The sequence below is a fragment of the Leptodactylus fuscus genome, chromosome 11, assembly GCF_031893055.1.
Source record: "Leptodactylus fuscus isolate aLepFus1 chromosome 11, aLepFus1.hap2, whole genome shotgun sequence".
In the NCBI taxonomy this organism is placed as follows: Eukaryota; Metazoa; Chordata; class Amphibia; order Anura; family Leptodactylidae; genus Leptodactylus; species Leptodactylus fuscus.
In genome coordinates this window covers 78,852,454-78,879,454 of record NC_134275.1, presented here as the reverse complement: position 1 = coordinate 78,879,454, position 27,001 = coordinate 78,852,454, and the positions used below count along the sequence as shown (strand labels likewise).

At 44.4% G+C, this 27,001-nt stretch overlaps 2 protein-coding genes across 2 annotated transcripts in view; one reads left to right on the top strand and one right to left on the bottom strand.

Moving 5' to 3' along the window:
* The window catches only part of SLC44A4 (solute carrier family 44 member 4), a 39,732-nt gene extending 31,947 nt beyond the window's left edge, over positions 1-7,785 (top strand). Inside the window, exons 15-22 of the mRNA XM_075259309.1 lie at positions 962-1,218; positions 1,610-1,704; positions 1,820-1,923; positions 4,747-4,820; positions 5,421-5,491; positions 5,816-5,910; positions 6,407-6,491; positions 7,591-7,785. Of these exons, the coding sequence (XP_075115410.1) occupies positions 962-1,218; positions 1,610-1,704; positions 1,820-1,923; positions 4,747-4,820; positions 5,421-5,491; positions 5,816-5,910; positions 6,407-6,491; positions 7,591-7,721 (912 nt within the window). The 3' untranslated portion in view covers positions 7,722-7,785. The remainder of the gene's footprint in view (positions 1-961; positions 1,219-1,609; positions 1,705-1,819; positions 1,924-4,746; positions 4,821-5,420; positions 5,492-5,815; positions 5,911-6,406; positions 6,492-7,590) is intronic.
* Positions 7,786-12,383: 4,598 nt separating this feature from the next.
* On the bottom strand, positions 12,384-26,846 carry LOC142184437 (uncharacterized). Its single transcript, XM_075259305.1, has 11 exons — positions 26,821-26,846; positions 25,513-26,678; positions 22,317-22,424; positions 21,700-21,774; positions 21,507-21,611; positions 19,292-19,429; positions 18,808-18,987; positions 18,503-18,715; positions 13,709-13,900; positions 13,390-13,483; positions 12,384-12,498 (listed from the first exon to the last, which is right to left on the bottom strand). Exons 2-10 carry the CDS (start codon positions 26,674-26,676, stop codon positions 13,391-13,393), a joined length of 2,268 nt encoding a protein of 755 aa, XP_075115406.1. The 5' UTR covers positions 26,677-26,678; positions 26,821-26,846; the 3' UTR covers positions 12,384-12,498; position 13,390.
* Between the last annotated feature and the right edge of the window lie 155 nt (positions 26,847-27,001).

The following is a 27,001-nucleotide window of genomic DNA, read 5'->3' as shown; positions in this document are numbered from 1 at the left end:
TTAGTGTCACCAGAACCAGCATATCACCCCAGCCCTGCAGATAGATAGGTTACTGTCACCAGAACCAGCATATCACCCCAGTCCTGCAGATAGATAGGTTACTGTCACCAGACCCAGCATATCACCCCAGCCCTGCAGATAGATAGGTTACTGTCACCAGAACCAGGATATCACCCCAGCCCTGCAGATAGATAGGTTACTGTCCCCAGAACCAGCATATCACCCCAGCCCTGCAGATAGATAGGTTACTGTCACCAGACCCAGCATATCACCCCAGCCCTGCAGATAGATAGGTTACTGTCACCAGACCCAGCATATCACCCCAGCCCTGCAGATAGATAGGTTACTGTCACCAGAACCAGGATATCACCCCAGTCCTGCATATAGATAGGTTACTGTCACCAGACCCAGCATATCACCCCAGTCCTGCAGATAGATAGGTTAGTGTCACCAGACCCAGCATATCACCCCAGCCCTGCAGATAGATAGGTTACTGTCACCAGAACCAGGATATCACCCCAGCCCTGCAGATATATAGGTTACTGTCACCAGACCCAGCATATTACCCCAGCCCTGCAGATAGATAGCTTAGTGTCACCAGAACCAGCATATCACCCCAGCCCTGCAGATAGATAGGTTACTGTCACCAGAACCAGCATATCACCCCAGCCCTGCAGATAGATAGGTTACTGTCACCAGAACCAGCATATCACCCCAGCCCTGCAGATAGATAGGTTACTGTCACCAGAACCAGGATATGAGCTTTTTGCAATCAAGTCCATGGGTGACTGGTCAGTACTGGGTGACAACCTGTTACATTGTAACGAACCCTGCACTCTTGTCATATGGACTTGGTCAGGCCCATTCACTTACATTAAGCAGAGATCTTGCAGTTAGTGAGAGATTACTAGCCTAAGTACATTATAAAGTTCATTATATTTCGGTATCTTCCCCCTTTCAGACATTTAACGCCTCCAGTACGGGCTGCAGCCAGGCGCGCTGTATCTTCTACAAGTATAACACCGAAGGGATCTTCCAGCAAAACCTCTTCAACCTGCAGATCTACAACGTCTTTGGCTTCCTGTGGTGCATTAACTTCGTCATTGCCCTGGGTCAGTGCGTCTTAGCCGGGGCTTTTGCCTCTTATTATTGGGCTTTCAACAAACCTAAAGACATCCCATACTTCCCCGTGTCTGCCGCCTTCATGAGGACACTGAGGTGAGCCGGATACGGTATATACATATACAGTCATGACCTCTGCTGTCAGCAGTGGATGTAATGATGGCTCAGTGATGTAATCTTTAGAGGTGTTATCTTCTATTGTAATACTGTCTATACTGGAAATGAGATGATTGCTGCAAAGAAAACCCCTAAAGAATTGTCAAGTGCCAGTCTATTTTTAGGGTCAGTGGTCAGAGTGAAAATTGCAGGATATACACTTTTTTTCTTCTTTAAAATCTACATAGTGACATAGAAAAAATTCAAAAAATATTTAAAATATCGGCAATTTTCTGCTGACAATTCCCCTTTAAATCTGTAGGTTTTAAAGTGCCCAAGCTCAGGTAGTTTAAAGTTTGTGACCCCCTTAGTGTGTGTCTCCGCCTCCCAGGTATCACACGGGGTCGCTGGCGTTTGGGGCGCTCATACTCACCATTGTTCAGATGATCAGAATCCTCCTGGAGTATCTGGACCACAAGCTGAAAGGTAAGACTACATAGAAGAGACGGTGCGGATGTCGCAGGGTGATATATACCGTATACATCACGCTGCGTACACCATGGGGTCTCTACTTCTGTGTAATTACCCCTTTCTCCACTAGGGGCACAAAACCCATGTACGCGGTTTCTCCTCTGCTGCCTCAAGTGCTGCTTCTGGTGTCTGGAGAAGTTCATCAAGTTCTTGAATCGGAACGCGTACATCATGGTAACCCGTCTCCGCGATTCATTACAGTTCATTGGCTTCTACATTGTTTTTGCTATTTGAAGTCTCCGCCCCTGTCCAAAGCAGCTTTCAAAATTCTCCAGGTTGCAGTTGGAGACTGACAGCGGGGGAGGAGCTAACCTGCTGTCAGACATATGACTTTCTGCCTCTCTTCTCTGCTCCCAGAATGCATTGCTCTCCACAAGCAGGAAACCATCTCCATTTTGAATGCTGCTTTGTATGTGCATAGAGAAGATATAAAATATAAAGGAGGGCTGTCAATTTTTGAAGCTCAGGGCAGAGGGGGCCACTTTATTTCTGACTGGCTCTGCTTAGACCTCCAAGTGACTGGTGTACAGATTTATCAGATGCCCAAAGACTATCTATAAGTCCTCACACCACTCCTTGTGTTCTCCAAAGACCCAGCCCTGCAGATAGATAGGTTACTGTCACCAGAACCAGCATATCACTCCTGCCCTGCAGATAGATAGGTTACTGTCACCAGAACCAGCATATCACCCCAGTCCTGCAGATAGATAGGTTACTGTCACCAGACCCAGCATATCACCCCAGCCCTGCAGATAGATAGGTTACTGTCACCAGAACCAGCATATCACCCCAGCCCTGCAGATAGATAGGTTACTGTCACCAGAACCAGCATATCACCCCAGCCCTGCAGATAGATAGGTTACTGTCACCAGACCAGTATATCACCCCAGCCCTGCAGATAGATAGGTTACTGTCACCAGAACCAGCATATCACCCCAGCCCTGCAGATAGATAGGTTACTGTCACCAGAACCAGCATATCCCCCCAGCCCTGCAGATAGATAGGTTACTGTCACCAGAACCAGCATATCACCCCAGCCCTGCAGATAGATAGGTTACTGTCACCAGACCCAGCATATCACCCCAGCCCTGCAGATAGATAGGTTACTGTCACCAGAACCAGCATATCACCCCAGCCCTGCAGATAGATAGGTTACTGTCACCAGAACCAGCATATCACCCCAGCCCTGCAGATAGATAGGTTACTGTCACCAGACCAGTATATCACCCCAGCCCTGCAGATAGATAGGTTACTGTCACCAGAACCAGCATATCACCCCAGCCCTGCAGATAGATAGGTTACTGTCACCAGAACCAGCATATCACCCCAGCCCTGCAGATAGATAGGTTACTGTCACCAGACCAGTATATCACCCCAGCCCTGCAGATAGATAGGTTACTGTCACCAGACCCAGCATATCACCCCAGCCCTGCAGATAGATAGGTTACTGTCACCAGAACCAGCATATCACCCCAGCCCTGCAGATAGATAGGTTACTGTCACCAGAACCAGCATATCCCCCCAGCCCTGCAGATAGATAGGTTACTGTCACCAGAACCAGCATATCACCCCAGTCCTGCAGATACATAGGTTACTGTCACCAGAACCAGCATATCACCCCAGCCCTGCAGATAGATAGGTTACTGTCACCAGACCCAGCATATCATCCCAGCCCTGCAGATAGATAGGTTACTGTCACCAGAACCAGCATATCACCCCAGCCCTGCAGATAGATAGGTTACTGTCACCAGAACCAGCATATCACCCCAGCCCTGCAGATAGATAGGTTACTGTCACCAGACCCAGCATATCACCCCAGCCCTGCAGATAGATAGGTTACTGTCACTAGAACCAGCATATCACCCAGCCCTTCAGATAGATAGGTTACTGTCACCAGAACCAGCATATCACCCCAGCCCTGCGGATAGATAGGTTACTGTCACCAGAACCAGCATATCACCCCAGTCCTGCGGATAGATAGGTTACTGTCACCAGAACCAGCATATCACCTCAGCCCTGCGGATAGATAGGTTACTGTCACCAGAACCAGCATATCACCCCAGCCCTGCAGATAGATAGGTTACTGTCACCAGAACCAGCATATCACCTCAGCCCTGCAGATAGATAGGTTACTGTCACCAGAACCAGCATATCACCCCAGCCCTGCAGATAGATAGGTTACTGTCACCAGAACCAGCATATCACCCCAGCCCTGCAGATAGATAGGTTACTGTCACCAGAACCAGCATATCACCTCAGCCCTGCAGATAGATAGGTTACTGTCACCAGACCCAGCATATCACCCCAGTCCTGCAGATAGATAGGTTACTGTCACCAGACCCAGCATATCACCCCAGCCCTGCAGATAGATAGGTTACTGTCACCAGAACCAGCATATCACCCCAGCCCTGCAGATAGATAGGTTACTGTCACCAGAACCAGCATATCACCCCAGCCCTGCAGATAGATAGGTTACTGTCACCAGAACCAGCATATCACCTCAGCCCTGCAGATAGATAGGTTACTGTCACCAGACCCAGCATATCACCCCAGTCCTGCAGATAGATAGGTTACTGTCACCAGACCCAGCATATCACCCCAGCCCTGCAGATAGATAGGTTACTGTCACCAGAACCAGCATATCACCCCAGCCCTGCAGATAGATAGGTTACGGTCACCAGAACCAGCATATCACCCAGCCCTGCAGATAGATAGGTTACTGTCACCACAACCAGTATATCACCCAGCCCTGCAGATAGATAGGTTACGGTCACCAGAACCAGCATATCACCCAGCCCTGCAGATAGATAGGTTACTGTCACCACAACCAGTATATCTGCAGATCTGGGGGGCAATGCTGGTTCTGATGACAGACTCTGTATAAAGATGTTTGATAGTGATGTTCAGAGGCGGGGTATATGGGGGTTCACTTCTTCTGGCCCTCGTAACCCAATCTTTTCATCACAATATTCTGACTTTCTCCTCCTTTCTGTACAGATTGCAGTTTATGGAAAGAATTTCTGTGTTTCTGCTAAAAATGCCTTCAAGCTGCTGATGAGAAACATTGTGAGGTGACCGGACGTTCCCCCTCATTCCCCAATGTTATTCACTTGTACATATCTGTCTCCTGCTTGTTACACAGGGTCGGGTCTTCCGGGATAAGAGTCTGTCTTTAGCAAATCCGTCTTGTGAGTAATGTGTGGTGAATTGGCGTGTGGAGGACATGCCATGCTATAAGCAGCGATGTGACCTGGACTTGGCGTGTGGACTTGGCGTGTTCTATGACTTGGCTTGTTTAGATGGATTTGGAGTGTTGCTTTACATGTCCATCTGGATGGTGAATGGTTTGAGTAATTTGTGACCTTGTCCTATGAGCCAAACCTGACATTCTGGACCTGGCGTGTTGCGAGGAACCTACTTGGTTGAGCTCTTGAGCTGGGCTTGGATAGTTGAGCCGAATGTTGAGGTTGGCTTGATGACTTGGACATGGCCTATTGAGTTGCGTATGGTTTGGTTTGTTATGTGTGATGGTTGTCTTGAAGTGCTGACTTGGCGTGTTAAGCATGCCCCATGTGTGGTTCTCCTCTTCTCGTGTTGCATGTTCCATCCCTCTTTTTGCATGTCTGACATGTCTACTACGTGAGCTCCAATATCCGCTCTTCTCTCCACAGGGTGGTTGTTCTGGACAAGATCACAGATTTGCTGATATTCTTTGGGAAACTCATCGTAGTTGGTGGAGTAGGTGAGGAGACCAAAGAGACATTGTGAGATATTCACAATTCAATGTTTTATCTTTCCTTTCTTTCTGGCCTGGCTATTGCTTTAATGCTACAAACCTGTTGACCCTTGTGGCCCTACACCGCTACCCCAACCTTCATCATTGCTCTACATGGCAATCTTCTAAGTCACCACCATGGCCTCCAGATTCCACCACCTTGGGCTTCACCATAACCTTGATACAGTCATTCCTATCACACCATCTCCTCTCTTATGTATATATCATCTCTTCCTTGTGCTTCGTCTTGTACGTCTTACATCCTCCTTGTGCTTTGTCTTGTATCCTCAGGTGTCCTCGCGTTTTTCTTCTTCTCCGGTCGTCTGCCAATTCCAAGTGATGCCTTCAAATCTCCAACATTGAATTACTACTGGATACCCATATTGGTAAGTGGTAGAGGGTTTGCCTTGTAGGCACTGATGGGACATCTTGGTAGACGAGCAGATTAAGATGTAGTCATCGGTATTATGTGATATCTAAGGAGTTAGACAGGTGGGACTCCCCTTCTTACTCCATCACACGGTGCTGAGGGGTCTGGTAATGTATGGAGGCCCATTAGGTCCAGCCAGAGGGAAGGGGTTAATAGGCATCTGCTAAAATGTTCAGTATTGTAATAATATTATACAAGTAGCTGCGTGCTCAGGTCCCCGTGGGGGGAGGGGGGGTGGTTAAACCCCCACAGCTCCATCAACAAATTTTGACCATGGTATTGCCCCATAAAATAAAATACCAGGTCGTTTGTATCCTACAGTGACTAAGCTTTAGAGATGGAGGAACGTAAAAAGAAAATGGCCATGTCCTTAACAGGATCTTTGTGTTTTGTGGAAAGTCTCTTCTCCGCCATTTTGGATCCTCACGTGTTGTGTTCGTTTTTCCTTGCAGACGGTGGTGGTCGGCTCCTACATGATCGCTCAAGGCTTCTTCAGCGTCTACAATATGTGTGTGGACACGCTCTTCCTGTGTTTCTGTGAGTATACATCACCACTCAAAAAAAAGTCTTAGGAAAAGATCACACTGGGTTTCTATGGGTCGGAACCTGAGGCGATCCAAAAACCGGGTAGCCGTGACTGATATCCGGTGCCCTGCGCGCACTCCACTCCGGATTAGGCCCAATGAATGAGCCTAGTCCAGAGGAGGGAGTGTCTGCAGGCCGAATAGCGAGGCGACTCGGCCTGAAGAATGAGCATCTCGCTTCTCGGAAAAAAGACCCGAGCGCCTCCTATTGATTTCAATGGGAGTCGTCTTTTTGGTCAGGGTTTTGAAGCAGATATGGCCTCAAAACCCTGACCGAAAAACTCAGCGTGAACTTACCCTTAAGATGCAGGTGGGGTGAAAGTGTTGTTTGAAGAAGTTCGTGAAGGCTTAAGCTTGTCTCTAGGGAATCTGTTCCTTTTGGAAAAGAAATACTAATTTGGCAATAAACCCCGCATCATGTCAGTAGGCTTATTAACGGAGTCATGCATGATAGTAAGGGGGCTGCCCCTAGAGGGCAGCATACAGGGGCACAGCTCTCCTAATTACATCCTGGAGAATAAATTTGCATATTTTTTACCCAGAATCCCTAGCGGAGCAGGAATGACTTGTAAGTCTCCGTACGCCTATGTAGGCACACACTCTCCCTGATGTGTACGATTATCCCCTGACTCTAGAGGTTTAAGCAGTTCTAAAATCTCATCACCTGAACTAGGAGGATCTGCAAAGCTGTGTCGATATCTTGGCCTGCACCACATGTGTCCATAGTAGTGATTCCCAATGGGGGTGCCTTGAAAACCTAACACTTTGGTTGGGAAGATGACCACATGCCATCACGTATCATTATCTGTGACTTTTTTGTCCCAAAGAGTTGTTTATTTCCAGGGGTGTCCTGAGACTCTCTAAGGTTGGGTAACAGTTGTCCACATGGTGTTTGTAGTTTAGTAGCCCAAGCCCTTTGACTTTTTTGGAGCAGAACAGCCACACCAGACCCAAGCTCTGTGTAGGACGACACCACTGTGGGCATTCGGCCAACCCACAGAGTCTCCTCTCCACCTATTGTTCACTGTAACGTCACCTCCCCTTTATTCCAGTGGAAGACTTAGAGCGGAACGACGGCTCCCCCGAGAAGCCATATTACATGCCCAAGTCTCTGATGTCCATCCTGAACAAGAAGAACCGACCTCCTAAGGCCGAGGACAAAAAGAAGAAAAAGAAAAAATAATCGCTGCGCCGGTGAAGATTCGCAGATGATTTTGTTATCGTTAATATTATTATTATTCTTGTTATTTTTTTGTTCTGTTTCGTTCGGCGCCTTCCACAGATTTCAGGGCGGCCATTTTGTTTACATTATCCAACACTCCCATGAAAGATAGGACAGCTGTGCCAAACCAAAGAAAATGGCCGCCTCTGGCTTCAGTTGCCGCACATGAATGACCAGACCCTGGAGTGTCAGCCGATGACATCACCCGGGGGTGCAGGAGCATGTTTAGGAAGGAGATTGTTGAGTTGCCCATTGGTCATGTGTCGGCCATTTTACCAAGCATGCTGCCATGTGTGGAGTGAGGAGAATCAGTCACAATAATGGCTCATTCTTCTGTGACCTCATAACTGTGAACATTTCTTGTTTCTCTCAGTTTTTAATTGTTACTTCAAGGGGTTGTCCATGGTTACAAAACATGGCTGCTCTCTTGTTCTCGTTAGTCATGGGGCAATGCTGCAACCCAGTTCTACTTAAAGGGATCCTATCATTAAAACTCAATTTTTTCTGCCTACCATGTGGGAATAGCCTTAAAGTCTATTCGTCTCCTACCTTTAGATGTCTTCTCCGCGCCGCCGTTTGGTATAAATCTCGGTTTTCGTTGGTATGCAAATGAGTTCTCTTGCAGCACTGGGGGAGGTCCTCAGCGCTCAAACAGCACTGGGGGTGTCCCCGATGCTGCCAGAGAATTCTCCAGCGCCGCCTCCATCTTCTTCAGGAACGGCCTCTCTTCACGTGTCTTATTTCGGCGCTGGCTTCAAATTTCTAGGCCTCGGACAGAGCTGACTGTGCATGCCCGCGGCCACAAGGAAAATGGCCGCTTACACAGTAAGTAAGCAGCCATTTTCTTGTGGCCAGCAGGCATGTGCAGTCGGCTGCCCGAGGCCTAGAAGTTTGAAGTCAGCGCTGGAAGAAGATGCGAAGAAGACCCATTCCTGAAAAAGATGGAGGCGGCGCTGGAGAGTTTTTTTTTCAGCATTGGGGACCGCCCCCAGTGCTGTTTGAGCGCAGAGGACCGCCCCCAGTGCTGCAAGAGAACTCATTTGCATACTGACGAAAATCAGATTATAAACCAAATGGCGGCGCAGAGAAGACATCTAAAGGTAGGAGACTTATAGTCTTTCTTAAGGCTATTTCTACGTGGTAGACAGAAAAAATTGTTTTAATGATAGGATCCCTTTAAGTGAATGGGACTGAGCTGCAGCGTGGCCATGTGACCAACAGACGTGATGTCACTTCCTGGGAACAAGGAAGCAGCCATGTCTTAGGACCTTGGATAACCGGTTTCATTTTGAAGTAGTAATGCAGTTTGATGGCGCTACCGCCTGACTATTGGCATAACTACAGGGCCTGACCTTTAATGGGGCTACTTCTATACAGCGATGGTGGTCGGGGTGACTGTCATGGCTTCTTCGAGGGATTTTGAAGGAAAAAAAAAAAAGTTCTATTTGGCAGAGTGGACGGACTGTCCATCATACACGTAATATCCATAGGAGCCATTGTGAGCTGCACAACCTACATTACTATACATCTTGCCTTAAAGGGATCTGTTTAAATTTTTGCCCCACCCACAATCTATTACTGGGCTGCCCTACAGGAATGTAGACTAAAGGCTGGCGTATACAGGGACGTGGCTTCTATCAGTGGTGTCCACGCTCTAGACCACGAATGGATCCGGGCCTGCTCTATAAACACAACGATCGTGTCCTCCAAGGTGCCTTGGAACCGTCCTCCTGTGAAAGCCATACACTAATGCCCACTTAAAGGGATTGTCCTATCAAATACGACACATCGGAATAGCTTGGATGCCTTATCCCCGCCCATCTGACCATCTACAGCTGCAGTTTAAGTGCCTACTTTCTTAGCCTTTGCATCCGTTACTTGGCACCTTCTAGAAGTTTCCTCCTATGTGGTTTGTCCTTTTATATTCAATGTCTGGATGATCTTGACAGTGACCTAAGAACCCTCATAATGAGGGTGAAGGACCTGGAGGGTCTCCGACAACTTTTTAGTTAGTCAAGGGGGAGGGGCCACCTGAGGCGGAGCTTCCATTGGAGCGCACTTTATGGTGTATAGGTTTATGTTCCGAGTCCTATTTCACATGTACATTGTATATAGACGCTGTATATTGTGTCTAGAGCAAAAGTATTTTCATAAGTTTAATAAAATGATCAGTTTTAATTAATTTTCAGCAGTTTCATTACACAAATCTCGCAGGACTTAAAGGGAGTGGCCATAATTTTATTATTTACTACTAGATTTTTTGTGTCCATCATTATGGGGGCGGCCATTTTGCCTGAGCTTCTCCTCTGTCCCATTAACGGCAATTAGTGATCTGCTTTACAGTTTAGTCATTGCCATAGGCAACAAGAGACAAGTCTATTGGAGAGACATGTGCAGGGAGGGGGAGGAGCTAAGCTGTGACATCATCTATTGTCAGTAGTGATGTAATGATGGCTCAGGGGTGTTCTCTATAGAGGTGTTATCTTGTATTGTAATCCTGTCTGATGTAAAGGAGAGGAGTGCTGTAATGAAAACCCTTACTGTCGGTCTATTATTAGGCTTAGGAGTCAGATTAAATATTGCAGAATTTATCAAATTTTTTTTTTCAATATAGATCGTGAAGTGGGAAGTAAAAAAAGTTCCTTAAAAATAGGTTTAAGTCTTGGTTTAATTTTGGTGACACATTCCTGGCCTAGGCCGTATACTCCGATGTTAAGTGTATACATAAGAAATCATAGAGATGGACAAAGTGACATTGATTGTGTTTGCTTTGCCTATAGTGACACCCGGTGGTGCGCCGGGGTATTACAAGAACATTTAAAGGGAAATTTACGCTTTACTTCTCACCTACCTACTGCTGTCTACAGTGAAAGAGGTGGGTGAGGGGTAAAGCTATTTACTTTGGTGGGTTCATAACCAAATAGTAGTTTTAATCCCCCACGTCTTAAAGGGGTTGTGCAGGCCTAAAAAAACATGGCCGCTTTCTTCTTCTGAGGAAGTGACATCATGTCTGTTGGTCATATGATCATACTATCACTTCCTGACAAGAAGAAAGCGACCATGTTTTCTAATCCTGGATGATCCCTTTAAGTAGAAGTGGCCATGTTTTCTAATCCTGGATCATCCCTTTAAGTAGAAATAACTGCTAGGACATTAGATCTGTAATTAATAGACAATTTATTCACAGAATTGTAATAATTACATCCCCGAAACATGAATAATTACAAACATGAAGAGCGTTAGTTCAGTAGAGCCGACCCCCAGTATGGCGGTAGGATCACCCAACACATGAGATATGGCTATAGACCTGATTCCTGAGCTGAGGGTTCTGGGTAACCTGCCCAATCCGGCGCCAACATCTCTTCAGAGACTGATTGCAAACGTACAAGTGCCTGGCAGTGATGGCGCCGTCTGGTGGTCTTTGTACTTGTGGCAAAATAACCCAGGGGGCCCCTTTACAACATGGCAGGAGGTGGCCGAGATGTGACCTGGGTGCTACAAGAAGAATGGCCTCCAGCGCCACCAACAGGATGACCAATAAAATGCATAATCTATGTCCAATACAGTATAAACCACATGGCTAGTCTCAACAGATGGCAGTGATGGGCGACCCGGGACACGGCAGGGATGGGCGACCCGGGACACGGCAGGGATGGGCGACCCGGGACACGGCAGGGATGGGCGACCCGGGACACGGCAGGGATGGGCGACCCGGGACACGACAGGGATGGGCGAGCTAGGGAAGCGCTGCTGTGCGGGATTATCAAACCCCAACCACTGACATGAAGAAGATTAGAACATTTTGGTAAGTTTCAGAACATAGAATATCAAAATTTTCCTTTAAGAGATACCACTGATCAGTACAGGCGTAGGCACGATATTAGGCTGGTGAGGACAGTGCCTGGCCCATCAGAGTGCCAGAGGATCCACCAAAGGGTCAAGCAAAAGACACCCAAATATGAAGGGTGCTATGGTTTACTTCCAATGGGGCCCAGAATCCGTTATCTAGGCCCAAGGACCCTCAGACCTGCACTGGATGCAGAACATCAAAGCTGCAGACAGGGGGCGCTGTCTGGGGATAGGATTGTAATCCTGGATAACATGGGGGGGGGGGGGGAGCAGCTGGATCCAGTGAAGTCCTGGTCAGCAGATCATGCAAGGTCAATACTTCTGCTTGAGAAGACCACCTTAGGACATCGGGGTCTTCTGGAGAACATTGTCCATGCCTGACCTGTTCTCAGTTACCTTGGAAGATCCATCACCAGCATAAAAAAAATTCCATTTCCTACCAATCTGAAGTAAATGTATTGATCCCTGTCCAGAGGTATAAAGACAATCATATAGTATTGTGATCCTGGGCAGCTTCGTACAGGACTAGAACCTTCTTCAGGGATCTTCTCACATTCCAAAAAATTCCAAGTTTCTGACCCTTTTCCCCCCAATCCCACCAATGTAGACCTGCAAAGTTCCCCCATTCCCTTACAAACCTGCAGAGAATCTCTCTGACCCCTGATATCTCACATCCCAATTTCTCCACAAATATACGTCATCTCTTATTATTGACCAAGGATCCCCAAAAATTTCCAGGTCTGATCCCCCCCCCCCACCACCCACACACACACACTTCTTCACATCCCATTCCTCCAGTAGATGATCCCAGTTCTGAGTGTCCAGCTGGTAAACAATGAGTTAAGATTCTTAGAAGTCCGTCCATCAGGAAAACAGAAAAGCAGCAAATCTGGAAGAGAAGACGAGACGAGAATATACAAGAGGTGGGTGATATACTCTAGTCACAGCAAAAAATATCGGTATACTCTAGTCACCTCTAAAGAGGTCATGATGTCTTTTCGGCAAGGGTGTATAGTGAAATTATAGGTCTCTGACCCCAAAGAAGGAAAAACAAAAACTGTCTTATGGGAACTGCAGGGGGCGCTCTGCATACTAGATGTATACATTCTTATGCACAGAGCTCCCACTAGTGTTGACTTTAGGTAAATAACATATCAGGAGAAGCAAAGAGGAGGCGAAAACAATAGGCTACAAAACTCCTGGTGCCCTGTGACGAGACCCCTGCCCTGTACAGCCGGCCAAACCCTTGCTCCACCTGCACAATACATATCACATGAGACCCAAACTAAACCAAGAACCGAATCGGTGCCAACTGTCCATCACATGGCCAGCCCGTGCCACACCGCACCCCATGGCCAGCCCATGCCAAGCCGCACCCCATGGCCAGCCCATGACACGCCCCACCCCATGCCATGCCCCACCACATGGCCAACCCTTGCCACACCGCACCCCATGACATGCCCCACTCCATGGCCAATCTGTGCCACGTCGCACCCTATGGCCAGCCCATGCCACGCTCCACCCCATGGCCAACCCGCGCTATGCCACACCCCATGATACGCTGCACCCCATGCCATCCCCCACCACATGGCCAACCCTTGCCACACCGTACCCCATGACATGCCCCACCCCATGGCCAACCCGCGCCACGCCCCACCCAAAGGCCAGCCCATGACATGCCCACCCCATGGCCAGCCCGTGCCACGCTGCACCCTATGGCCAGCTCATGCCACGTCGCACCCCATGACTTCTGTGAAGTCACACAAGCACCCTTACTCACCTCACAGTGTCTCTCTCATCTTCCCTCCTATGGTCAGTTTCTCCTGAAGCTTCTTGATCATCAGATCTCTGTTCTCAGCACCTTGCAAAAGTTTCTAGAAGACAAAAAAAATCCTTGAGATGGTTCTCAGCTTTATGGAGCACTGGCTGAGGAGGCCCTGACGTGTATAGTCACATAGTTCATGCCACAGTTTAGGGATGTGGGGGCATTATTTGGGATACCTCGGTGGCCTGGTCTCTCTCCCCAGGTCTAAGGTTCTGGGGTCATTACCTTGGAGGTCTGGTCCCTCTCCCCAGGTCTAGTGTTGTGGGGTCATTACCTTGGTGGCCTGGTCCCTCTCCCTGGCAGAGTCTTGTAGTTGCAGCAGTTTGGCATTGGCTTGGTGCTGGTCGTTGCTGTGCCTCCGCCTCTCTTCTTGCAGCTCTCTCTCCTTCTCCCTCAGCGCCTCTCGCAGCGTCTTCTGCTCCTGAGCCCCATCCTGCAGCCGTTTCTTACAATGTCGCAGCTGATCCTGCAGGTGAAGGACAGTGTCATGGCAGTGGGGTATTTAAAATCATGGCAGGAAACACTACATGAACATCCATGCTCTATAATCTCCAACCCGTGGCCCTCTAAGAGCCTCTCTACATGCCGGGGGGGAAGCTGTTTTGCGCCCTCTTGTGGTAACACCCAGGATTTTATGTAATGATTTACAGAACTGCAGGACGAGGACGGTATTTTCATTGTCATTGAGTCTGTACAGATTCTGCTCCAATATCAGGCATTTACATAAGGGCTGCCAAACTAAAATCTAATCCGTATAAACTCTCATCTGTCTACTCTACAGGGGCCTCCTCATCACAGAGTCACAGAGGCCCAGAGACCCGAAACCAGGGAGGCAACAACAGAGTCACCGAACCGGCACAAATACTATTAGGAATCATTCACACATGAAACACGAGCACACATTCCCAGCCACAGCGAGACAGACGAGAAACTAAACGGCTCCAAATACTGCAATTATGTATTATAGTAGTTATATACTAGTACATAGGAGGTAGTATTATAGTAGTTATATTCTTGTACATAGGAGTAGTATTATAGTAGTTATATTCTTGTACATAGGAGCAGTATTATAGTAGTTATATTCTTGTACATAGGAGTAGTATTATAGTAGTTATATTCTTGTACATAGGAGCAGTATTATAGTAGTTATATTCTTGTACATAGGAGTAGTATTATAGTAGTTATATTCTTGTACATAGGAGTAGTATTATAGTAGTTATATTCTTGTACATAGGAATAGTATTATAGTAGTTATATTCTTGTACATAGGAGTAGTATTATAGTAGTTATATTCTTGTACATAGGAGCAGTATTATAGTAGTTATATTCTTGTACATAGGAGTAGTATTATAGTAGTTATATTCTTGTACATAGGAGGTAGTATTATAGTAGTTATATTCTTGTACATAGGAGTAGTATTATAGTAGTTATATTCTTGTACATAGGAGTAGTATTATAGTAGTTATATTCTTGTACATAGGAGCAGTATTATAGTAGTTATATACTAGTACATAGGAGGTAGTATTATAGTAGTTATATTCTTGTACATAGGAGGTAGTATTATAGTAGTTATATACTAGTACATAGGAGGTAGTATTATAGTAGTTATATTCTTGTACATAGGAGTAGTATTATAGTAGTTATATTCTTGTACATAGGAGCAGTATTATAGTAGTTATATTCTTGTACATAGGAGCAGTATTATAGTAGTTATATTCTTGTACATAGGAGGTAGTATTATAGTAGTTATATTCTTGTACATAGGAGGTAGTATTATAGTAGTTATATTCTTGTACATAGGAATAGTATTATAGTAGTTATATTCTTGTACATAGGAGCAGTATTATAGTAGTTATATTCTTGTACATAGGAGCAGTATTATAGTAGTTATATTCTTGTACATAGGAGCAGTATTATAGTAGTTATATTCTTGTACATAGGAGTAGTATTATAGTAGTTATATTCTTGTACATAGGAGGTAGTATTATAGTAGATATATTCTTGTACATAGGAGTAGTATTATAGTAGTTATATTCTTGTACACATGGGGCAGTATTATAGTAGTTATATTCTTGTACATAGGAGCAGTATTATAGTAGTTATATTCTTGTACATAGGAGTAGTATTATAGTAGTTATATTCTTGTACATAGGAGGTAGTATTATAGTAGATATATTCTTGTACATAGGAGTAGTATTATAGTAGTTATATTCTTGTACACATGGGGCAGTATTATAGTAGTTATATTCTTGTACATAGGAGGTAGTATTATAGTAGTTATATTCTTGTACATAGGAGTAGTATTATAGTAGTTATATTCTTGTACACATGGGGCAGTAGTATAGTAGTTATATTCTTGTACATAGGAGGTAGTATTATAGTAGTTATATTCTTGTACACATGGGCAGTATTATAGTAGTTATATTCTTGTACATAGGAGGTAGTATTATAGTAGTTATATTCTTGTACATAGGAGTAGTATTATAGTAGTTATATTCTTGTACACATGGGGCAGTATTATAGTAGTTATATTCTTGTACATAGGAGGTAGTATTATAGTAGATATATTCTTGTACACATGGGCAGTATTATAGTAGTTATATTCTTGTACATAGGAGGTAGTATTATAGTAGTTATATTCTTGTACATAGGAGTAGTATTATAGTAGTTATATTCTTGTACACATGGGGCAGTATTATAGTAGTTATATTCTTGTACATAGGAGTAGTATTATAGTAGTTATATTCTTGTACATAGGAGTAGTATTATAGTAGTTATATTCTTGTACATAGGAGCAGTATTATAGTAGTTATATTCTTGTGCATAGGAGGTAGTATTATAGTAGTTATATTCTTGTACACATGGGGCAGTATTATAGTAGTTATATTCTTGTACATAGGAGCAGTATTATAGTAGTTATATTCTTGTACATAGGAGTAGTATTATAGTAGTTATATTCTTGTACATAGGAGTAGTATTATAGTAGTTATATTCTTGTACATAGGAGCAGTATTATAGTAGTTATATTCTTGTACATAGGAGCAGTATTATAGTAGTTATATTCTTGTACATAGGAGTAGTATTATAGTAGATATATTCTTGTACACATGGGGCAGTATTATAGTAGTTATATTCTTGTACATAGGAGGTAGTATTATAGTAGTTATATTCTTGTACATAGGAGTAGTATTATAGTAGTTATATTCTTGTACATAGGAGCAGTATTATAGTAGGTATATTCTTGTACATAGGAGGTAGTATTATAGTAGTTATATTCTTGTACATAGGAGTAGTATTATAGTAGTTATATTCTTGTACATAGGAGGTAGTATTATAGTAGTTATATTCTTGTATATAGGAGCAGTATTATAGTAGTTATATTCTTGTACATAGGAGTAGTATTATAGTAGTTATATTCTTGTACATAGGAGGTAGTATTATAGTAGTTATATTCTTGTACATAGGAGGTAGTATTATAGTAGTTATATTCTTGTACATAGGAGGTAGTATTATAGTAGTTATATTCTTGTACATAGGAGCAGTATTATAGTAGTTATATTCTTGTACATAGGAGCAGTATTATAGTAGTTATATTCTTGTACATAGGAGTAGTATTATAGTAGTTATATTCTTGTACATAGGGGGCAGTATTATAGTAGTTATATTCTTGTACATAGGAGCAGTATTATAGTAGTTATATTCTTGTACATAGGGGGCAGTATTATAGTAGTTTATATTCTTGTACATAGGAGCAGTATTATAGTAGTTATATTCTTGTACATAGGGGGCAGTATTATAGTAGTTATATTCTTGTACATAGGAGCAGTATTATAGTAGTTATATTCTTGTACATAGGAGTAGTATTATAGTAGTTATATTCTTGTACATAGGAGTAGTATTATAGTAGTTATATTCTTGTACATAGGAGTAGTATTATAGTAGTTGTATTCTTGTATATAGGAGTAGTATTATAGTAGTTATATTCTTGTACATAGGAGCAGTATTATAGTAGGTATATTCTTTTACATAGGAGGTAGTATTATAGTAGTTATATTCTTGTACATAGGAGTAGTATTATAGTAGTTATATTCTTGTACATAGGAGGTAGTATTATAGTAGTTATATTCTTGTACATAGGAGCAGTATTATAGTAGTTATATTCTTGTACATAGGAGTAGTATTATAGTAGTTATATTCTTGTACATAGGAGGTAGTATTATAGTAGTTATATTCTTGTATATAGGAGCAGTATTATAGTAGTTATATTCTTGTACATAGGAGTAGTATTATAGTAGTTATATTCTTGTATATAGGAGTAGTATTATAGTAGTTATATTCTTGTACATAGGAGTAGTATTATAGTAGTTGTATTCTTGTATATAGGAGTAGTATTATAGTAGTTATATTCTTGTACATAGGAGTAGTATTATTGTAGTTATATTCTTGTACATAGGAGCAGTATTATAGTAGTTATATTCTTGTACATAGGGGGCAGTATTATAGTAGTTATATTCTTGTACATAGGAGCAGTATTATAGTAGTTATATTCTTGTACATAGGGGGCAGTATTATAGTAGTTTATATTCTTGTACATAGGAGCAGTATTATAGTAGTTATATTCTTGTACATAGGGGGCAGTATTATAGTAGTTATATTCTTGTACATAGGAGCAGTATTATAGTAGTTATATTCTTGTACATAGGGGGCAGTATTATAGTAGTTTATATTCTTGTACATAGGAGCAGTATTATAGTAGTTATATTCTTGTACATAGGGGGCAGTATTATAGTAGTTTATATTCTTGTACATAGGGGGCAGTATTATAGTAGTTATATTCTTGTACATAGGAGCAGTATTATAGTAGTTATATTCTTGTACATAGGAGCAGTATTATAGTAGTTATATTCTTGTACATAGGGGGCAGTATTATAGTAGTTTATATTCTTGTACATAGGAGCAGTATTATAGTAGTTATATTCTTGTACATAGGGGGCAGTATTATAGTAGTTATATTCTTGTACATAGGAGCAGTAGTAGTATTATAGAGATCTCTGCCCTCTTCACTAACCTGTAGCAGGGTTTGGCTTTCATTGAGAGCGTTCAGTAGATCCTGGATGTCTCGCTGGTGCTGGACACTCTGACGCTGGTTCTCTGCATGGGCCTGAGATAGCAGTCGGCCTTTCTCCTGTAGCTGGGACACTAGAGGATTAGGGGCAGGCAGTCCAGGAATTGAGGTGCTAAAGTCATCCAGTCCCTGGGATAAGAGAGAGTCTGCGAGGGCCTGTAATAAGAGGCAGAGACATCCATGAGGTTAGCCCATACACAGATGATATTATAGAGAGGTACGAGGTTCGGTATACCTCTTACACTCACCTCCACATCCTGATTGCTGCTGCTCAGAGCTCCTTGTACTGCTGTGATCAGAGAGTCTTTCTCCCTCAGGGCGGTGAGGCGCAGAGAGTCCTGAGAGGCCGCAGAGCGAGTGGCGGAGTCCAGCGCCACCTCTAGCCTCTGGATGGTGAAGTCCTTCTCTCCCAGTAGGTCCCGCAGAGCCTTGATGGAGGAGTAGAAGAAGGAGTCACACATTCTGCACTGTGCAAGACCTTCTACAATAGAACAATTTCTGGCAAAGCTCCATAACCACCAAACGAGGGGGCCATTGGGTCTCTTAAAACCTATGTGACTCAGCTTTCCCAGAGTCCTGAATGGTACATACTGTATATCTAATTATCATGAGGCATATCCCCACTTCTGTATCACTGCTAAAAAAAAAATGCCAGATATGCTACTTAGGTCTCTAGAAACCTCTCTAAAGCCAACCCCAGAGCTCTAGGACCGCCCCCGAGGATGCTCTTACTGTGATGGTGTCCTGATTGTCACGCAGAACCTTGGACAGTCGTGTGATGTCCTCCTCTCTCGCCTTCAGCTCCTCCTGCAGACGCTTCACCTCCGCTTCTCTTTGACGCTTGATTATCGCTAATTCATCCCCTTCTCTCTACTCAGACAAATCATAGAATCATTACAAGAGACAGTCACCTAGGGGGCGCTTTACTGTATATGGAACTGGTGATCAGTGCAAGGAACACTGGGCCAACTTAGATTCCTCTGTATGGCTGGATACATGGGTAATGTAGTGGCCATTTATTACATAGTGAGCGCAGCTCTGGAGTATAATACAGGATAAGTAATGTAATGTATGTACACAGTGACTGCACCAGCAGAATAGTGAGCGCAGCTCTGGAGTATAATACAGGATAAGTAATGTAATGTATGTACACAGTGACTACACCAGCAGAATAGTGAGCGCAGCTCTGGAGTGTAATACAGGATATGTAATGTAATGCATGTACACAGTGACTGTACCAGCAGAATAGTGAGCGCAGCTCTGGAGTATAATACAGGATAAGTAATGTAATGTATGTACACAGTGACTGTACCAGCAGAATAGTGAGCGCAGCTCTGGAGTATAATACAGGATAAGTAATGTAATGTATGTACACAGTGACTGTACCAGCAGAATAGTGAGCGCAGCTCTGGAGTATAATACAGGATAAGTAATGTAATGTATGTACACAGTGACTACACCAGCAGAATAATGAGCGCAGCTCTGGAGTATAATACAGGATAAGTAATGTAATGTATGTACACAGTGACTGCACCAGCAGAATAGTGAGCGCAGCTCTGGAGTATAATACAGGATAAGTAATGTAATGTATGTACACAGTGACTACACCAGCAGAATAATGAGCGCAGCTCTGGAGTATAATACAGGATAAGTAATGTAATGTATGTACACAGTGACTGTACCAGCAGAATAGTGAGCGCAGCTCTGGAGTATAATACAGGATAAGTAATGTAATGTATGTACACAGTGACTGTACCAGCAGAATAGTGAGCGCAGCTCTGGAGTATAATACAGGATAAGTAATGTATATACACAGTGACTGTACCAGCAGAATAGTGAGCGCAGCTCTGGAGTATAATACAGGATAAGTAATGTAATGTATATACACAGTGACTGTACCAGCAGAATAGTGAGCGCAGCTCTGGAGTATAATACAGGATAAGTAATGTAATGTATGTACACAGTGACTATACCAGCAGAATAGTGAGCGCAGCTCTAGAGTATAATACAGGATAAGTAATGTAATGTATGTACACAGTGACTGTACCAGCAGAATAGTGAGCGCAGCTCTGGAGTATAATACAGGATAAGTAATGTAATGTATGTACACAGTGACTATACCAGCAGAATAGTGAGCGCAGCTCTGGAGTATAATACAGGATAAGTAATGTAATGTATGTACACAGTGACTGCACCAGCAGAATAGTGAGCGCAGCTCTGGAGTATAATACAGGATAAGTAATGTAATGTATGTACACAGTGACTACACCAGCAGAATAATGAGCGCAGCTCTGGAGCATAATACAGGATAAGTAATGTAATGTATGTATACAGTGACTACACCAGCAGAATAATGAGCGCAGCTCTGGAGTATAATACAGGATAAGTAATGTAATGTATGTACACAGTGACTGTACCAGCAGAATAGTGAGCGCAGCTCTGGAGTATAATACAGGATAAGTAATGTAATGTATATACACAGTGACTGTACCAGCAGAATAGTGAGCGCAGCTCTGGAGTATAATACAGGATAAGTAATGTAATGTATATACACAGTGACTGTACCAGCAGAATAGTGAGCGCAGCTCTGAAGTATAATACAGGATAAGTAATGTAATGTATGTACACAGTGACTGTACCAGCAGAATAGTGAGCGCAGCTCTGGAGTATAATACAGGATAAGTAATGTATGTACACAGTGATTGTACCAGCAGAATAGTGAGCGCAGCTCTGGAGTATAATACAGAATAAGTGATGTTATGTAGATTAGCCTTATACTACATGCAGCCCGGATATATCTTGTGGTTTATCAGCTCATCGGTGAATTAGGACATGAGGCTGAACCAGGACCTAGATAATATAGTCAGCCCATGTCTATGTTGGTATCTCCCGCCTGCTGGTGGCGCTCATGTTCCTTTGTCCGCTATACTTTATCTCTAGTATTCACCTTTATCTGATCTTCTCTGGCTCTTAACTTCTCAACAAAGTCTGTGATAAGTTCTCCTGATGGGTCGCAGGCAACAGGAAGGGTCAGGAGCAAAGTCAGAGAGTCCTGAGGAGAAGAGGACAAGTCGCAGTCACCATAGAGCAGTATTTCATCCACCACCCAAGACCACGGCCGGCCCCGGAGACCAATCTACCTCCAAGACTTCCTCCTTGAGCTTGAGTCTCTTGATCAGGTCTCGTATCAGATCTTGCTGTTCTGTCATTTGGTCCTAGATGGGAAGGAGAGTAAAACCAAAGGTGGAATAAGTGCAGGAAGGTCTCGGACACAACGGACCTAAAGGACTGAAAAACATGGCTGAGTTTACCTGCAAACAGCGCCACCCATGTCCCCAGTGTGTTTGTGGCATTGCAGTAATTCAGCTACAGTCGAGAAAACTCTCCCATAGACCTCAATGAGTCAGCTGCAGACTATTGCTGCCGATGGCCATGACTATGCCATAAAGCAGATCATTAAATGCTGTTAAATGAGCAGAGGAGACACTCTGAACCAAAAACTCCCATTAAACATAGAAAGTGCCCTACTCCATGATATGCCACACGCAACCCATGGCCTGGCGATAGGGGGTGCAGAGGTAACAGTTACTAATAGGCCCTGGAGCCGGCGGGGGCCCGAAGGTCTGTCTACGATAGAAGGTAACACCAATATGATAGCACATGGGCCAGATATGGATTTTGCATTGGGTCCCAGGAGCTCAAGTTACACCAATAACTGCATCATGGAACCGTCGCTGACCCAACCCCGAACCATTACCTGCTGCCCTGGCAGGGGGCTGCCGCTCTTTACAGACTTCAGCTGCGCCTGTAGCCGGTTTAGGGTCTCCCGGATGTGGAGTGAGCGAGACGCTTGAGTTCTACAGACCTGAAAGACACATGGCATCGAAATATTGAGTCTATAATATTTATAAAAACTTACAGGGGATTTCTAGGATTATAAAATGTGGCGGCTTTCTTCCACAAACAGCGCCACCTCCATGGATGGGTTGTGTCTGGTATGGCAGTTAAGCTACACTGAAAGAAATGCTGCAGAGTTGCAATACCATACACGACCTGTGCACAGATGTGGCGCTGTTTCTGTAATTTGTATGCGTCTTGTTTTTACATATTTTAGTGTGCACGAATTGCTGCTTTTTGGGATTTTTTCCCCCCATTTTTGCATCTTTTGACATCTGCAGATGGTACTCGCAGAGCTAGAGCTTCATGGCGACTCTCCTGCAACTCCTTCACTCATGTAAGCTGACTTCATTGTGCCTCCAAGGGTGCTGAATCTTCTAGTCGAGCCATATTGCAGCAGCACGTCATGTTTTATGGGTCATATATCACTTATTTACACTGCAGCCGCCCTACCCGAATAGTGACAAGCGCAGTGTATAGAATGAACATTCATTTTGTGCAGGGAAAGTCTAAGCCTTGCTCCATCTGTACATACATTACAGTAGATGCTGCAGGATGCCGGTCTGTGCTAAATATTGGCAGTTCCTTCTGCAGCCGCTCTAATGAAGCTATACAGAAATATCTATACATAGATAAAAAAGAATCCTAAAGAAAAAGATAATTTTATTAGATTATAACTTAGTTTAGCAACAGAAAAGGAGACAGACTGGTCAGAATTTAGCTCAGACCGGCATCCTGCAGCTTCTACTGTATTGTACATACAGGCTGTTTTTTTTGTTGTTTTTTTTACATACAGGCTGGCCACGGAGCCCTCGTGTACAGAAGCCAGATGAGAGCAAAGTTTTCATCACCTCCGATTATAAAAATGTCTTAGCAAAAAATCCTGCAATACAATAAACGGATGCCAAGGTGTCCAACATTACAGTGAGTGAGGGCTGCAGGACAAGGCTTCTCGTCCAGACCTCACCCACCGTTTATAAGGGATTACTGCAATCCCCGAGTTGTTGCTTAAGGCGTGATATAATCTGCTCAACGTACCGAGGCGATAACCTCATCCTGAGCGCCCTGGAGGCTTCATGTCTGTCATTACTTCCAGACTAGAGGCCCAAAAACCATGACCCCCTGCTGCCTGTGTGTCCATCAACGGAGAGACCTCCAAGGTGTTCAACCCAAACTGCTGCAACCAACCATCTCCAAGAAGAAGAAGATGGCCAATATCCAAGATATATAGAACGTATGATCCATCATAGAAGGGTCTAGCCTAGATCAAGTCTTATCAAAGAGGTAGTCCGGGCAGTTGGGGTCGCACGGGGTGTAGGACATGGTGGATGGGGTATGTACAAAAGTGACCTGGGATATGGCCATTAAAGGGGGTTTTCCAAGTGAACGGCCATTTTTTTATATGGATGACCTATGGCGGGGCACTGTCCACTGTATAGTGGCCAACTCCTTCTTCCTGATACATTCCCTGTGTAGATTACGGCCCCACAAGATGTCGGGAACAGCTCATTAGTGCAAAGCATAATAGCAAAAACAAGCCCCAACTTGGAAAACCCCTTTAACCTGTTTTACGTAGAACTTGATGGAAGTTGCAAAAGGTCTTTCCTTTGTTTCTTTAGCCTTAGGCCTCATTCACACAGTCATGGCTGTTTTTGTAATGGTGTTACACAGATATTTTTGGAACACAATGAGACAGATTTCTTAAGACTGGCATTTTGTACCCACATTTTAAGGGTAAGTTCACAAGGGGTTTTTTGGTCAGGGTTTTGAGGCCTCAATCGCCTCAAAACCCTGACCAAAAAGACGGCTCCCATTGAGATCAATGGGAGCTGCTCAGGAGCTTTTTCCGGGAGCCATTTCTTTCGGCCTGAAGACGCTCCCTCCATTCATTGGGCCTAATCCGGAGTAGTGCGTGCGGCTGGATACCAGTGCAGTGCACCAGCTTTCAGTCGCGGGGACCCAGCTTTTGGATCTGAACCTGAGGTGGAGACCGCCTCAGGTTCCGATCCAAAAAACTACGCGTGAACTTACCCTATAGACTGGAGTACAAAAGACTACCAACAATTGCAGGGCATGACCGATTTAGGCCAGAATGGAGATGTCCATCAGTTAGGAACTGGTGTAGACTTCCATTATAAGAGAGAGATTGGTAAATTCCTCCCCTCCATGGTTTTTAATGGGATTATTCACATGTCCATTTTAACGGGCTGCCAAAAAACAGGACATGCCCTGCCAATAGACTCAAATGAAAACGAGACAGATCCAAAATGGCCATGAAAAAAACTCACATGCTCCATCTATGTCCATTGGACCCAACAGAAATCAATGGATCCCTTTTAATGGATCGACACCCGTTTTATGTTAAGAACAGTCAGTGGGTTGGGTCAAAAAAGACTAATAAAATTCATATGTATTTTGTTAAATACGGATGTGAAACAGATGACTCTCTACGCTTCGTGCCTCATAGCCCGTCATTCCAAGCCAGGAGACAATACGACTGGATTTACGACCAGGCAATAAAAATATTCTGAGTCAACCCCAAGTAGCCATGGATAACAAATCCGCGCACTAGGCAGGTGATGCCTCATTGTGTACGTTATGCAAGTAAAAATTCCTCTTCTGTCACTGAGCACATACAATGAAGGTGGATCCTCTCTGAAATGCCTCGCGCCTCCGTCACCGGCCCCGGGTACATTGATCAGTATGGCTGTCACCAATAGTAATTCACCTCAAGTACAATGCCAAGTATAATAATGATGGAGCGTTATTGTATAATGGCCACACATGACCCAGACACATGTGCCCGTTCCACCCATGTCATGCCACAAATAACAATGTACCAGCAGGGTGGAGCCTTCCCCGCCATTGTTTTGATTGTACCTGATGAGCCGGTTATCTTGGTAATGTTTGGCCTTGCCACACCCTAGCATCTGGATTTTGTTATGAAGGGCAGCCATAGAGACTTACCCAACCTTAGATCCACCATTGGTACATTGTGACCTCCATCCTTAACTTTCCATAGAGATTCTAACACACATGATTCTATTACGACATACCTCAGATCCAATTCCCATGTAGACGTCCAAGTCTCCCACCGCTTCTTCTCCCCGAGGCCTCTCATAGTCATCACCTTCCACATATTGGTCCACGTTCTCTGCCCTTGCCCTCTGTTGACCCCGGACAGGTATCTTGCTCTTTTTAGGTGTTTTCACAGGACTGTACTTAATTTCCTTCAAGGTTTTCAACACTTCTTCCACCACAGGTTTGTGTACAGGATATGGTGAAGGAGAAAGGGGCACCGAAAGAGATTTTTCTTCCCAAAATACTCCTCCGTCCCCTTCTTCACCCGTGAAGGAAAGAGAATCCAAAGAGGAGGCCGATAGGGAGAGGAGGGAGCCTTTACTGCTGACGCTCTCTCCACCAACACTTCCCAGAGATTTGCTCCTTAGAAGAAAGGAGCCATCCTGTGATCCTCTGCTGTGCTTCTTCCTTCGAGGGACAGTACATACAGACTCATAATTGGCATCGGAAACTCTCCAGGAGGAACACGAATGGCACTTTTCGCCCTTGACACAACGTGAGCAACCCCGGTGACGGTCATCCCACCAACTCTCGTGCTCCCACAATGAGCGATCTTGGTCCAAGAGTTGTTGGTAGGGCTTGGAAGGAGTTCCAGAAGACAAAGAACTCAAAGAACCATGGAAGGACCCTGGACGGTCCGGGAAGGGAGAAGATGGAAATGAGTTTTGGTATCCTGGAGAAAGGGAATTATTCAGAGACTTAGAGGAGCGAGAAGACCGGAGATCATTGTATGAACCCCGATATCCATAGCTACTGCTGCTCCGTTCTTGATGATGGTACTCAGGTAGTGGAAGCCCCCAGGCCCTGGCGTGGATAGTACGCAAGGTAAACGAAAGCTTCTCCTTCTCGGTCACCAGGCGAGTGGACCTCTGCTCAAACAGCTCCCGCATGCGAGACAGCACCTGGTCATAGCGGTGGTAGACGTTGAGCGAGTGGCAGCACTTCCCACAGATAAACTCGGCATCTTCTGGTTTTCCTTTCCCTTTGGCAGGTTTGGAAGAGGATCCAGGTGGATTGCGGAGGACGGGGGATCCTAACACCTGGGAGTATAAGGTAGGAAGCGTCCCGGAACCCCCAAAGAGCCACTTGCGGCGTGATCCACGGAGTTGAGAGGCACAGAGGCGGCAAAGGTCCGACATAGCTAGAGGAGAAAATAGAGAATGAAATTCGGGAAAGTAAATATTCGGGGGAGGGGAGAACATGCAAAAAGTTTTTACAACTAAATTCTAAAGATTTTCCAACAATGTTTTTAATCTCGAGTAACCCAATTGTCCCTCACCGACCCGTCGCAGACCAGCCGCGTGAATGACCCCGTCGCAGACCAGCCGGGTGAATTAGATCTTTCATATATAACACGCACAAGTCATTTCTGTCCACGTTTGCACAGCCCTGACTCATCTGTCACAACACTGCAGGAAGGGAATGCGAGGAGGCCGGCATGGGATTACCGGCTTGTTCCACTGA

Excerpts from the sequence above, each read along its gene's own strand:
- LOC142184437 (XM_075259305.1), bottom strand. The coding sequence starts at position 26,676 with ATGTCGGACCTTTGCCGCCTCTGTGCCTCTCAACTCCGTGGATCACGC. Across the intron at positions 21,775-22,316 it reads GCCCCCTGCCAGGGCAGCAG|GACCAAATGACAGAACAGCA; the intron begins GTAATGGTTCGG and ends CTTCCCATCTAG. Across the intron at positions 13,484-13,708 it reads AGAGGGACCAGGCCACCAAG|AAACTTTTGCAAGGTGCTGA; the intron begins GTAATGACCCCA and ends TTTGTCTTCTAG.